General features: G+C 53.9%; 1 protein-coding gene across 3 annotated transcripts in view; it reads right to left on the minus strand.

Annotated features, from left to right (window-relative positions):
* Positions 1-13,654, minus strand: part of CTTN (cortactin) — a 33,556-nt gene that overhangs the window by 2,747 nt on the left and 17,155 nt on the right. For 2 of the 3 annotated variants that reach the window (XM_003798286.3, XM_023518292.1), the window contains 8 exons: positions 13,207-13,317; positions 12,245-12,355; positions 10,848-10,903; positions 8,328-8,397; positions 5,786-5,934; positions 3,447-3,536; positions 1,361-1,538; positions 456-527 (listed from right to left, as the gene is read on the minus strand). In XM_003798286.3, the coding sequence (XP_003798334.1) occupies positions 456-527; positions 1,361-1,538; positions 3,447-3,536; positions 5,786-5,934; positions 8,328-8,397; positions 10,848-10,903; positions 12,245-12,355; positions 13,207-13,317 (837 nt within the window). The remainder of the gene's footprint in view (positions 1-455; positions 528-1,360; positions 1,539-3,446; positions 3,537-5,785; positions 5,935-8,327; positions 8,398-10,847; positions 10,904-12,244; positions 12,356-13,206; positions 13,318-13,654) is intronic. The other variant, XM_003798287.3, reaches the window with a different exon arrangement.

Here is a 13,654-nt window from a genome sequence, read left to right on the forward strand (position 1 = left end):
ACAAATTGTTTCTAATTTTGGTAATAGTAATGTTACTATGATTTTTAGAAACAATTTGTTGAAACGGTTTCAAGACTGTTTATAGAAAGCAGACTCTTTTTTTGTTGCTGTTGTTGTTTAGAGTCCCACCCTATGCCCTGAGCAGAGTGCAATGGCGTCAAAGCTCAATGCAACCTCAGACTTAGGCCGTGGGCATCCTCAGCCTCAGCCTCCAGAAAGCCACTCGGATTACAGGTGCTCGCCTTGGCACCTGGCTGGGTTTTTTTCATTTTTTTAGCAGTTGGGGTCTCACTCTTGCTCAGGCAAGTCGCAAACTCCTGAGCTCAAGCAATTCTCCCTCTTCAGGCTCCCACAGTGCTGGGATTATAGGCATGAGCCAGCATGCCTGGCAAGAGTGGACTCTTAGGAGAGGAGACCCTAGAGGACGGCCCCGCCCTGTGCACGCCTCGCCTCACCAGCCTGGTAGTCGTAAAGCGCGATGGCCGTGATCCCCAGGTCGTTCTCGTAGTCGTCGTAGGTCGTCTCCTCTGGAAGCAAATCAAGGCAGGCCTGAGTGACACCTGAGCCCATCAGCGCACCTACCCACTTTAATCTTCCCACAGACAGCACTTGCTAAGGGTCTGGGTGGGAGCTGGTCAGGGTGGGCCGACCTCTCATCTGGAAGGTGCTAGACTGTGGGGTGTGAAGCACCTGCTAAGGACAGAGGTAAAGGTCTCCAGCTTTGAGAGCAACGTTCCCCAGTGAGCTTGACGACCTTACCCTAACTCCTACAGACTGAGAACTAAGCACTGTTAGAAAGGTCCTGTGTCATGAACAGTGATGGGGAAGAGGTGACACTCCTCGTCACACTGAGGGAGGCGGCAGACGGGCCCTGATGTACACTCTCCGGAGCAGTTAACCCGCTCTGCTACCTATTTTAACAGCACTCCAAGTGGGGCATGGCGCTTACATTAAGCCTGTGTAAATATATTAAAAGAAACCTCATTTTTACAAATAAAATGAGACCAATTTTAGGACCTATCTAATTGGAATATCTACAGCATCTTCAAAGTACATGGAAGACCTCTGCCCTAGACACTCTGGCTCCCTGCACCAGACTCTCCTCTGTCCACTGCTCACGAGAGCAGCAGAAGTCCGTCCCTTCTCAGGACCCCAGGACAGGAGCTGCCACCCCACTGAAGACCAGGTGTGCCCCAGTCTGCCCCAGGCAGGGGCAGAGGAACTGTGGAGATAGCAAAGGTGGGGCAGGAGAGCAAATGGGGACACCAGGACCCTCTTCACAGGGCACACAGAGACAGAACAGAATGTCTGAGAGCTGAATGAGGGAGCTCCCCATCCCCAGGAAGGGATCCTCCTGTACCTGCTGGATAGTGGCCTGGGACTTCTGGACTTTCGTAAACGGCCTCAGGGGCATAGGCCAGGCCCTGCTGGCTGCCAGCCTCTTGGTAGTCAGTAGCTTCCACGCTATAGGCAGGCTCCAGCTCGCTCGCATGCATGGGGCCTCCGTAGCTTGGTTCCACTTGGAATGGAGCTGCGTCCTAAGCAGGGGCAGAAAGACAGCTCATGAGGCCTGCTTCTACAAAGCAGCAGCCATGCCACCCCAGCCCACAGGAGCACACAATTTCTTCCTTAGCCCCAGAGAGGATGGAGGAAATAGACATGGCATCAGGAGACCCAGCCCACGGGACCTGTCAAGATGGACACGAGTGTTCACAGTTCCATGTGCTGCCTCCTCCTGTAGGACCCAGGCCTCTCAAAACCCCAACCCTCCTGTCCTGAAGTAACCACAAGCCCACACCGCCTAATAGGGGCCGCATACTCTCCTGGGCTCTTGCCTATAGGCAACAGTCTTTCCTGGGTTTGATCTGGTGCTTTCTTTTTTCACATCCCTGAGGCCTTGCAAGGTACCCAGCCTTTCCACGCCACCGGAGAGGAGCTTGCCCAAGTCACCCAGCCCTGCCTGAGCAGATAGGGCTCTGTTTCAACCAAACCCTCTGTGCAAAGACTCAACCTTAGGCACAAAGGCACTTTGGAAACAAACCCCTCCTTCTATACCATGGTGACGTCTGAGTCTGAGAACATCCCAACCTAGTTGCTGACCACCCACAGGGCTACTGTCAGGGCCTGCCACCAGGGGCCAAGGACCCTCAAGGGTTAGAGGAAGCACAGTCAGCAGCCAAGAGCAGCACACACAGGGCCCCAGCGAGAGGTGGGCTACAGCTGGCTGTCTATAGTGTAACCAGGCAGGGAGAGCCGCTGGGAGACCAGGGAGGCAGCCCCGCCCCCAGGGCAGGCAGCAACAGGCTTGGGGCTTCCTTTGGGTGAGAACACCCTCATGGCAGAGGGGAGACAAAGGGCTGGATGCCAGGTTAGTGCTGTGGCCCAGGCTGGGCTGCCCGGCAGTGCCTTGGTCTCCATCGGTGTCCCCATCACATGAGCTCTCCTTACCCGCCCAAGGACTGCACGTTACCAGCCTGCTCACCAAAGGACTAGCTTCTCAGTATTGGCCAGACAGGGCACATGGCAGAGAAGAGACAACACAAGGCCTCTTATCATTAAGTAACAAGCTACAAGTGAGAAGCCACAGCCACATCTGCCTAGCATCTGTCAGGATGAAGTGACAGGTGGAGGGCACAGCAGTGGGAACCGAGGAGAGGACCTTCCCTGGGGAGGGGGTGAGGGCACAGCAGCAAGAGCTGAGGAGAGGACCCTCCCTGGGGAGGGGGTGAGGACACAGCCCCACTGAGACCCAGGCCCACTCTAGTGAGCCACCTCAGGACTTGAGCTTGTGACCCTTGCAAATCACTGACTTCCATATGAGGAAACACAACTATGTGGACCAGGACAGTGGCCGTGGGGCAGGAGGAGGAAGAGGGACAGGGGCTGGACATGGTCACGGGTGGTCATGGGTACAGCTGCTCCTGGGGAGAGGGGGACTCAGAGCCTGGGGGATCTGAGACATCACACAGGCAGTTCAGTGACTGTGGAATGAAGAACGACAGCTGGGGGCACAGGTGGTGGGTCACTGACCACCACCACCGAGGGAAGGGCAGGGGCCTGGAAAACGCTCACTGAGGGGGTGGCAGCACCTTAGTGCCAATGGGGACGGGATTTCCAGAAGGGAACACAGTTAGCATCCAATGCAGAGAGGATGTGACAGGAAGTCTAACAGTGAGAGGAAGACTAACTCTGACCAGGTGGCAATGTGTGAGGGCTGGAGGGATGCCTTGCTCCAGGGACATGGAGGGGAAAGGATGGCACACGGGCCTGAAAGACTAACACGTGACAACACGGAGGAGTCTCCACCCTGGAGAGACAGAGCAGAGCAGTGAGGCCCCCTCATCTATCCATCTGCATGGCTGAGGAAGGGCTTCTCCCGCCACATCAAGGACAGCTGGTCTCTGGTGGCAGGTTGGAGACTTACTGAGACCAAGGAAGACACCAACCTCATAGACAGGGCTGGGCGACCGCCTCTCTGCAGCAGGCTGTGGGGTGGGGGACACAGTAGGGGCTTGTGTCTTGGCTCTGGCTTCCTCCTAGGATTGAAAGCAAACAGCAGTCAGAGCGTCCACACCCCTCTGTAGTGTCCCATCTGCCCCACCATAGTCCTGTGCTGTGTTCTGGCCGCAGGCGCCTTCTAGGTGCAGGAGCAGCGACACAGACAAGCGGGGCATCTCTATCCATGTGACCTGAAGAGCAGGGCAGATGCGCTCTGAGGGGAGGTCAGTCACCCGCCCCAAGAAGGGGGCTGTGATGCCCCACAGGGCTCCTGCTGCCACCATACAGCCTGTAGGATGGTAGCAGGGTACAGCTGGGAAGGTGGCACTGAGAGTGACACTGTGCCCATCTGCACCTGGTCTGCACAGTGGAGGTGACACACTTCTGGGCCTCCGAGGTGCTGCTGTCACAGGCTAAGAAGTTTATGACCTTAAAACAAGGAGAGCATGTTCTACATATGGGGTGAGCATGACTCTGGGGGCCACCACAGGGGGTGACTGCAGTAGGTAGAATGAATTGGGCCCCACAGCTGCGGACGCTGTGAACATGTGGCCTACAAGGCCAAGGGGACTGCGGATGGGATAAAGTTAAGGACTGTGAGACGGGGATACTTCTGGACTGCCTGGGTCCTGGTAAGAGGGAGGAGGGTGAGAGGTAGGGCAGATGTGCTGGGAAATCAGGGGCCACGAGAGCCCCCAAGACGAACACAGGACTTCTGACCTCCAGATTATGACATACTACATGGGTGTGGTTTTAAGCTGCTGAGGCCCACAAGAGGTGAAGTGTCCAGGGGTGGCAGAAGCAGGATCTGAACCCTGTCTGTCCACTGTGGACACTCCCCTCCCTTCCCACCACAGGCTGGCCCTCTGCAATAGCAAAGGCCACAGTACCCTCCAGCCTTATTAAAAAGAACACTGCCCAGGACCAGAGCCCCCTTCTCGACCTCCACACCAGCCCTGTCATCAATCCCCACCTCAGTAGGAATGTCCAGTGTCCGTGTGTCCTGTGTGCACCTGAGGGGCAGGAAACACACGGGCGCTGGGCCTCAGGCCTGCAAGCCACAATACACAGGCCCCAGCTGCCGAATGCCATTGGCAACTTCACCAACACAGCTGTAGGCCACCGGCTCCATTCAGAGCCCTACTCAAACCTGCTGCGGACACGAAGATGCACGGGTGGTGGTGTGCCAGCGTCCCCACCTGTCACTCGGTGCTCAGGTAACCTTCTGGGGCACTTCTCTACAAGCGAAGGGGCCTGGGGCTTTGGTACATACAGGGAGAAGCTGATAAACGCAGGGAGGGGAGAACTGACCACTGGGCAGCAGGGAGCCTTACAAGGGAGCCACCCAAGGCCTTTTTCTTCCCCACCTTACACCTTCATGCCAAAGGCATGGCAGGTATCAAAATTTCCAGTCACAAAATGAGAGCATGAATTACTGAAGAGATGACATACCAGGCGAGGGATGCCTTGTGTCTATCTGTTCTGCAACAAAGAAAAACTAACACATCAGCCTCTTGCTAGAAACTGTGACAGAGAGAGACCCCAATGTAAATGGCAACCCTAGGAATTCACTGTCATGCCTGCACACAGCTCGCAACCATCCCGGGGCCTGTCAGTGTCTCTGCCCGCAGCGTCTCCACTTGATGCACACTAATTTTCTCAGCCAGACCTTCTCCCACAGTGGTGGCTTTCAGAACCCCAGGGACTGACTTTGGGAGGAACCACCACGGTTCTGCATGGACCAGCTCTGTGCATGATTTTAGACTCTACCCCGAGCTACCCTGCAGGGGGTTCGGGATCTTCACCTGCCTCACAGAGGGAACATGGCACCGTGGAAAAGTGGGCCGACGCCACACCACAGGTGCCCAGGCGGCAGGTGGGTAAGTGGGGGCTGGAGGGCCCGGACGCCTGGCCACCCAGAGAAGCTTCAGGAGAGAGAGCCCTCGCCTGCTGCCCACTTCCCACAGCCCCCACTTCTACTTCCTCTAGTGAAAAAATGGACTAAGAAGCAAGTGGCAGTGGAGCAGGCTGGTCGGCAGCAGGCAACACAGGAGAGCAGAGCTGCTTCTTCACGGTGTGCCCCCCACCCCCACCCCCCGTTGCTGGTGGGGCACAGGGCCTGAACTAGCGAGGCCGGCCCAGGACCTCACGACTGGAGACCGTATGTGAAGCTCCAAACTGGAGAGCCTCAAGTGTGAGATAAAGATAAACATGCTCTCCCAGGAAAACACTTGCCAAGGAAAGAACACATGTGGCCACAGCCCACAGCCAGCGCCTCCCGGCTCACCTCCAGCTTCCTGCGGGCCTCTTCCTGCTCCTGCCTCTCCTTAGCCATCCGCTGGGCTCGCTCAGCTTCTGCCTTCCGCCTGTCCTCCAGTTCCTTCTCCTTAGCGAGGTTTTCAAAGTTAGCTCTGATGTTACTTGTTTTACTGGCCACTGCAGTGGAAAGACAGAAGAGATCTGGCCTCAGAACACCCAGAACCCTCTCCAGTCCTCCCAGAGAAGGGAAAGGGCCTCCCAGCTACTGCTCAGCCCAGCCACTCAGAGTCAGCCCTGTGTGCCCACTGCAGTGGGCTGGCGTTATTACAAGGCTTGGATCTAGAAAATTTATCTATTTATTTTAATTTTTTTGGAGACATAGTCTCTTTCTGTTGCCCAGGCTAGAGTCCCATGGCATCATCATAGCTCACAGCAACCGCTAACTCCTGGACTCAAGCGATCTTCATGCCTCAGCCTCCTGAGAAGTCGGTACCACAGGGGCCCACCACAACACCCAGCTAGTTTTTCTACTTTTAGCAGAGTTGGGGTCTTGCTGTTGCTCAGGCTGGTCTCAAAGCCCTGAGTTCAATGGATCCTCCCACCTCGGCCCCCCAGAGTGCTGCTATTACAGACGTGAGCCACCGCACCTGGCCTGGAAGATTTTTAAACTAGACATCATCATCTTCTCTATCACCACTCACTTGTAATTTTTTTTAAAAACCAGCCAATTTCACTTAAAGATGTCTGTCTCTTATAAGCAGTAAAAAAGGTATTGATTTTAAGAAAAGTTTCAACCCTTGATCATATATTTTTTGATATTTTACATGACAAAAATGGGAAAGACACCCAGGCTGCTACTGCTCTGCAGGGGAACTTGAAGGCGGCCTTGAGGGACGATACCTGTGACTGAGCCGCACTGAGTCCATGGGGCATCCGTCCCCACGTGGCTATGCAGACCCAGGCATCTGGCAGACAATTTTCTCGCAAATAAACAAACTGAGCCCATCACTACACGAACAGTTACTGCAGTATTTGCCGATGGGAAAAGTCCAGCCTCCAAGCAAAGAAAAAATTTTGGAAAATTCGTCACTGTCACCATGAGCCTGATGATTTTCACCAGCTGATGAGGTTGACAATGAAAATAGACACAGCTGTCTCTGGTATTATAATATGAAAGCGCCAACATTTGGAGGATGAGCATCCAGAACTCCCCAAGTGTCCAACAGTCCGGTGGGGTCAGCGAGTCTCTCAGAGACCGAGAGGAAACAGCCCAGGGCGTGCGTGCACCTCCTTTCCTGACCCCCATCTGGGTGTGTCTGGGCTTTCTTATCAACCACATAACTTTACGGTAACAGACTAAAAGAAGCAGCAGATATGAAAATTCAGCCATCTTCTGTTAAAGATTCATAAAAAGGTAAAAATGCTACGCAGTTCTAAGTTTTATTTTGAAAAATGTCATTTTTCATTAAGTGTCATGTGTACATATGTAATGGTCTTATTATTTTTAAATAAATTATTTTAAAACTTCCCTCCAACTTCTAGAACAGTAGGTATCAACAAACACAACAGACACCAACCAAAGGTCTCAGGTCCTCACTAATTCTCTCTCTCTCTTTTATTTTTTGAGACAGAACCTCAAGCTGTTCCCCTGGGTAGAGTACCGTGGCATCACAGCTCACAGCAACCTCTAACTCCTGGGCTCAGGAGAGTCTCCTGCCTCAGCCTCCCAAGTAGCTGGGACCACAGGCACTCACCACAACACCCAGCTATTTTTTGGCTGCAGCCTTCATTGTTGTTTGGCGGACCCGGGCTGGATTCGAACCCACCACCTTAGGCATATGTGACTGGCGCCTTAGCCATTTGAGCCACAGGCGCCGAGCCAGGTCCTCACTAATTCTCACCAGTGTTAAAGTGTCCTGGGCTCACAAACCCTGAGAACTCCTAAGTCGGGGTGTCGACAGCAAACTGACGGTGGCGCTCAGCTTCCTGTTTTGAATTTAGCATTTGCTTTCATGTTCACTGTTTTCCCAACTAAAAGCCTCTCTTCAGGGCAGGGCTCACGTCTCATTCTACTTTGTGCCAGCAGACAAAGGACAGATTTCAAGCTCCCTGGTCAAGGGCCCATGAACAGAGGAAAGGACACCCCTGTCCCCTGTGCTCAGATGCGCTAACACCTTCCTCTGGTTGCAGCTCTGGACACCCCTGTCCCCTGTGCTCAGATACGCTAACACCTTCCTCTGGTGGCGGCTGTGGCCAGTTGGCTCAGGGAGCCGTGCCCAGAACCCTGCCATGGCAATGCAGTTCCTCTGATTTGGGAAGTGCCCCCCAACCACAGGCTCCACTGAAAGATGCCTCTTCACCTCCAGGAGCTGAGAGAGTGTCTTCATCAAAAAGACTGTTAATTTCTCCCCCCAAAATGTGCAGTAACTACCACTCTGTCCAGGAATGTTCCTGGTTCTGTGTCACAACTCTACTTTTCCTCCTCAGCATTTTCTAAGAAAAACCACACAGCATGGACTTTCTTCCTGGGAAAACTGCACACTACTTTGGGGGAGTCTGCTAGGACTCACCGGCTTCAACAGGTACCGTCTTTTGGTAAGCAGGGGACACCTTGGTAACATCTTCAAAGGTTGATGCATTCTATGGAGACAGGAAAGGAAATCAGGAAAGTACTTTCTCTTTCCTTTACACCCTGCCATGGCTCCCATCTGATGCGAATGCTCGGAGCCTCCCCCAGATCTGTCAAAAGACCAAACCAGACAGCCCAGAACTGTCACCTCTACCCCTCTGTCCTGCAGGAAAACATGCCCATGCACACCTCCTGGTGACCAGGAGTAAGCGTCAGGACAAAGACACATCCCCCCACTTGTGCTGTCACAACTGGCCTGTGCCTTTCCTCAAGCCTTCCCCACAGTCCCTCACCACCGAGCATCCTGAACACTAACAGGGAGTCTGGTCTGCCACGCAACTGCTGATTCGGGCACAGATCAGCAGGGCTCTGAGAAGCCAATGGCCATTTTCAGACACAGCATGAGTTTCATAACCTCTGACTCCTCCTGACCAGGAATGCCTGCCCAGCTGCTCACTCACTTCCCAGCCTCCTCTGCTCAGACCCTGTTCCCTTCCCTCTCCCCAAACCTGCCCCCTGTGCAGTTGGTGCCTGGGTCCATTTCGGCCACTTCTAAACCTCTGAGTTGTTCATACCCGTTCAAAGGAAAGACCACTGGATCAGTGATTCCGGACCTGCTGGCCTCACCCATTGGGGTGCTATAGGAGGTTGGCCTCATGGCATGGAGCGGGTGTGAGCCCCACCCCCATGACACACTGGGTCCCAGGGCAGTGCCCTCACTTTGGTGAGCCTTTGCTCCTCAGATGCACAGGAGACCACAGGAAAGGACACCAAACCTCCCAAATGAAGGCGCCAACACTGGAGTTGCCCCTCACACGCTTCCTTCCATGTGTTGGCAAGGTCAGCGGTCACTGTCATTACCATCAATGCTGACCACAGGCACCCATGATACAGACACCTCCTCAACTTCCAGCCACAAAGCCACAACCTCTGACTCACCTATACTGGTCAGGCCCTTCCCTCCATCCATCCTAGGCCTCTCTGCCCAGTCTACTCTGGCTACCTGACCAGAAAACTTGCCTTTTGAAGCAAGTTTTCCATTGCCATCCTGAGGGTGCAGCCCTGGGCCCCTCCCCACAGCACACACTCTCCGGCTGCTCCACCATCCACATACTTTCTGTATGCAGACTCACCACGGCCCCTGTTCCCAGGGTGTCGCCTCAGCAGCTGCCCCGTGTCCGCCCTGACTCCTCTCTCTACTGCACTCCTTAAATCCTAACACCAAGCTCTGCTCTTCTATTGCCCGGCACCTCTGGCCCCAAAGGATTCGGTCCTCACAACCATGTCCAAGGATCCCATCTCCACCCTGGCCAGGGGGCTCCCAATAGTGTGTTCTGCCTACTGACCCCTCCCGGACCACTCACATCACTTCACACAGCACAGAGCCTTCCATGGTCTGTAGGGCTCTCCACATTCTGCGGTTCAGCCCTTCTTCAGACTCTGTCCCGACTCGGATCCCCATGGCCCCAAAGGCCTGAGTCAGCTGTCACTCCCCCCAATGCCACAGACCAATTCTCTGTCTTTCTCTGCACCCGCCAGGGCCTGTGTCTGAAGTTCTGGCCATAGAGCAAGTGGCCTGGGCAATGCTGTCTGTACGGTCAGCATTAAGTCCAATGGCAGCAAAGTGCTGTGAGGACAGCCCTGCCACCCATAACCCGAGGCCAAGCACGGGAGTGGGCAGGGTGGGGCTCAGTTCTTTGGGGCCAGCTACCATGTGAGAGGCAGACGACTGCAGTGGCCAGGGCCTATTTGGATAACCCCACACACAGTCTAAAGATAATTCTAATATTTGAAAGCATTGGATCATGGATAAGAAAAACAATCATTTTGTGTGCTTAACACTGACTCACCAAGGCTGTAAAACCATCAGAAGTAAAAAGATAAATGAAATTAATTCCTGATGGGAAAGCAAAATATGTTTTCATAGGAGTGTCTCCTGGTGGTTAAGCAGACAGATCCCAGGCTGGTGGGGTCCCTCAGACCTCTGGGAACAATGCTAACAGCTGAGCCCTGTGTTGTCCTCAGACAGCAGCTACTGGCCACATGCAGCTGCCAAGCTCTGGCCATGTGGCCGGTGTGACCAAAGGACCAAATACAATTTGATTTAATGTGAAAAATTAAAGTCAAAATGACCACATGCCCCTGAGGCACTCACATTAATATCTAGGTTTCAAGGGCAGCTCAGCCACTCCCCACTGCGTTTACCTGAGCCTTGAACACCCGACTGGGAGTGGGACAGTGCGAGCACTTATCCCTCAGCATTGCCCCCAGAGGCACTGGGCTATCTGAGTGAGCCATCATTGACAGGGATGGTGTGGCCTGGTCGCTGGATACACTTCTAGAACCCTGAGCCCTGCCCACCTGAGAATGTCTGCGAGACCACAGGCTAACATACACAGGGCTCCATAGATGCCCAAACATGTTGGCAGAAAATACTAGCCCCTTGGTCTGAAATACTTACCTTGTCCATCCGATCCTTCTGCACCCCATATTTTCCCCCAAATCCTTTGGAGTAGTCTGAAATGTGGCAAAACATAACCTTTATTCTGAGGTCAAGGACAGGCCCAGGGCTGACAGCAGGTGCATGCAGACAGACCCAGAAACAGCCCGCAGAGTGCACCCGGAGCAGAGAAACGAGAACCACCAGGCGCTGAGTCTTTACTTTCCAGGCAAGTTTTGCACGAGACACCGGCCCTCAGCACTCAGGCAGGTGAGAAGCGGAGCACAGGCCCCTGGCATGCGTGGGCATTCTCCTGAGGGGCACAGGGATGGGGGTGGGGCAGCAGGCAGGGGGGACTGAGCCGAGGAAGGAGGGCACGGGACAGGCCTTTGCAACGCCACTTCAATAGCACAGTCTTCTGCACCAGCACGGGCTTATTCTCATGACTCCTGCGCTCCTGCTCTACGGAGCACTAAAAAGAGGCTCAATCGCAGTTTGTTCTCTTGCTTTTTAAAAGAAAAAAAAAATCCATGTGGAAATTCTGCCAGCCAAAGGCTTCTGCTGCAGCAACACAGATCCACATGAAAGTCACACCGTCATGCAGCGGGAGCGCCACGGCGACCCCATGGCCTCCTCCATGCAGCTTGAGGGGCCTCCCCAAGTGTGTTTACCTTCCCACGCCTGAAAGCTGCCATGTGCTTCTAACACTGCAGGTGGAAAGCCTGAACTCTGCCCTGCAAGGGGAGGGTCACTACGTTCCCCATCATGTGTCCAGGCGCTAATAACCAAAGCCAAATCTTAAAGGTAATGAGACAACTGCTCTAAGGAAACTGCTCTGGCCAGCTTTGCATCCATACCGTGTGGCTCTGTGTGGGGACGTTACATGGAGACAGTGCCATCAAACATACCCAGACAAATAAAACACCCCCCTCCCCAGCCAAAAAACGCCACCACAGATGAAACACAGAAACCACAGGGAATGTGCCTGTCTCGTGGCCCTCGCGGCTGCCAGCCTCGGCTCTGAAGGTCAGTGGTTTGGCTGAACCACACTCGTCTCTCTTCATCTCAGGAAGGCCTGACTCAATGGCCCACAGTGGCCACGGTCAACAGCAGACTGGAAGTACCCTGACCAGACGGACAGGTCATGGGGTTAGAATGACAAAACTGGCAAACTGCCACATTTTACCCAACACAAACTGTAAAAGTCATAGGGGAAAAAGGTGCATGAGAGAGAGGGGGGGAAATCTCAGGTCGGTCTCTCTCTACAGCAGACTGTGACTCCTATGCCTGACAGCCCCTGCAGCTGACTGCTGGCGGCTTGGAAGACTGTGCTGCAGGCTCCGAGGGTGAACCCTGAAGTCTGTGCTAGAAGTGGCTGCACTCCGAGGGGCAGGGGAGGAGGCTGGGGGCAACTGTGCCTTGCTGGGACTCGTGCTTGGCCAGCTTCTCCTTGTAATCGAACCCCACGGCAGAGGAGTCCTGCCTCTCGGACTGAACACCGAATCTGCCTCCGAAACCAGTCTTATAATCTGCAAGGCCACAAGCGACAGTGGGAAACAACCAGGAGAGGAAACACAGCTGGGTTAGAACTGTGGGAGCCTGGCGATGATCAAATGCATCATTTCCAGAAAGCAAGAGCTCTGCTGAGTTTAGGGGCTTAAGGACTGGACCCCCAGTCTCATAGTCAGAAGATGGCTCATAAAGTGAAGGTTTAAGAACAAACTTAAAATCTGAACATGTCAGCCAGGATCTGGAAACAGGCTAAGCACTGTATTTTAAGTAATTCAGTAAAGCCACTCCATGCTTCCAGGTCCACTTCTAGGGTCCCGCCCAGACTGCAGAGAGAATGCACCTATGTTTGTGTTTAGAGACACCTCAGACCCCCGCCCACCTCCTGTTGCGCTGGCTGAGAGAATGGGCATGCCTGCCCCTGGGTTAGCTCTGGCCACACTGAACGAAAGGTTCTCAGTCCCTTTAGACTCCTTTCCCCAGGATAGGGTTCCCCCTCTGATGAGAAGACACTTCCAGTTAGACAGAAATGTCTCCTGCTATAACTGCAACCCACTTTATAAACCAGAAACCAAGGACTAGGAGCACCTGTGGGCAGGAAGTGACGGCATCCTCCAGAGTGCTGCAGGAGCCTCCTGACCCCGGGGAAACCCGGTCCCCTGTGGCACGGCCCTACAGTCCTCTCGTGTGAGAGAGCAGGGGCCATCCCTACACTAGCTAAAGGGTTTGAGACGGAAGGCACAAGACAACTTCACACAGTGAAGCATGAACTGGGACAGCAATAAAGCAGACACAAACACACCCACAGACCCAGGAACAAACACAAACCGATTTCCCCAACAATCCCAGCACAGCGGGCAAATGAGTGTACCTTTCTGCGATTCGTGCAATTGTAACTTCTCCTGGTGGTCCCAGCCAAGGGCACATTTGTCTTGTCTGTCTGTCTGCACACCAAATTTTCCTCCAAACCCTTTCACATAGTCTGAGTGCACATAAAAAGCCATGATAGATCAGTAACAGGGAGCCCAGGTCACAGGCGCAAAGCATGTTTCAATGCAGTTAAACACATACATTCACTAAGCCCAGCCTTTCCCTTCTGGATCTTCGGTAAAACTTTAGTTAACATCTATTAAGAGGACTTCCTGCAAGGCGGCTAAAAAAATGAGCCCCTACTCTCAGTCTTGTCAACGGACACAGACAGGGCCCGCAATCACAATGCATGTCACTTCCAGGGCACCAGGAAGTGGCACGCGTCCCTACTGCTGAAGCAGGCGTGCAGCCACGGCCACCGCCACGAGCATCTCTGCTGGGGTCTGCGG

Source organism: Otolemur garnettii, unplaced genomic scaffold, assembly GCF_000181295.1.
Source record: "Otolemur garnettii isolate 467f Iridium unplaced genomic scaffold, OtoGar3 scaffold00134, whole genome shotgun sequence".
NCBI lineage: Eukaryota > Metazoa > Chordata > Mammalia > Primates > Galagidae > Otolemur > Otolemur garnettii.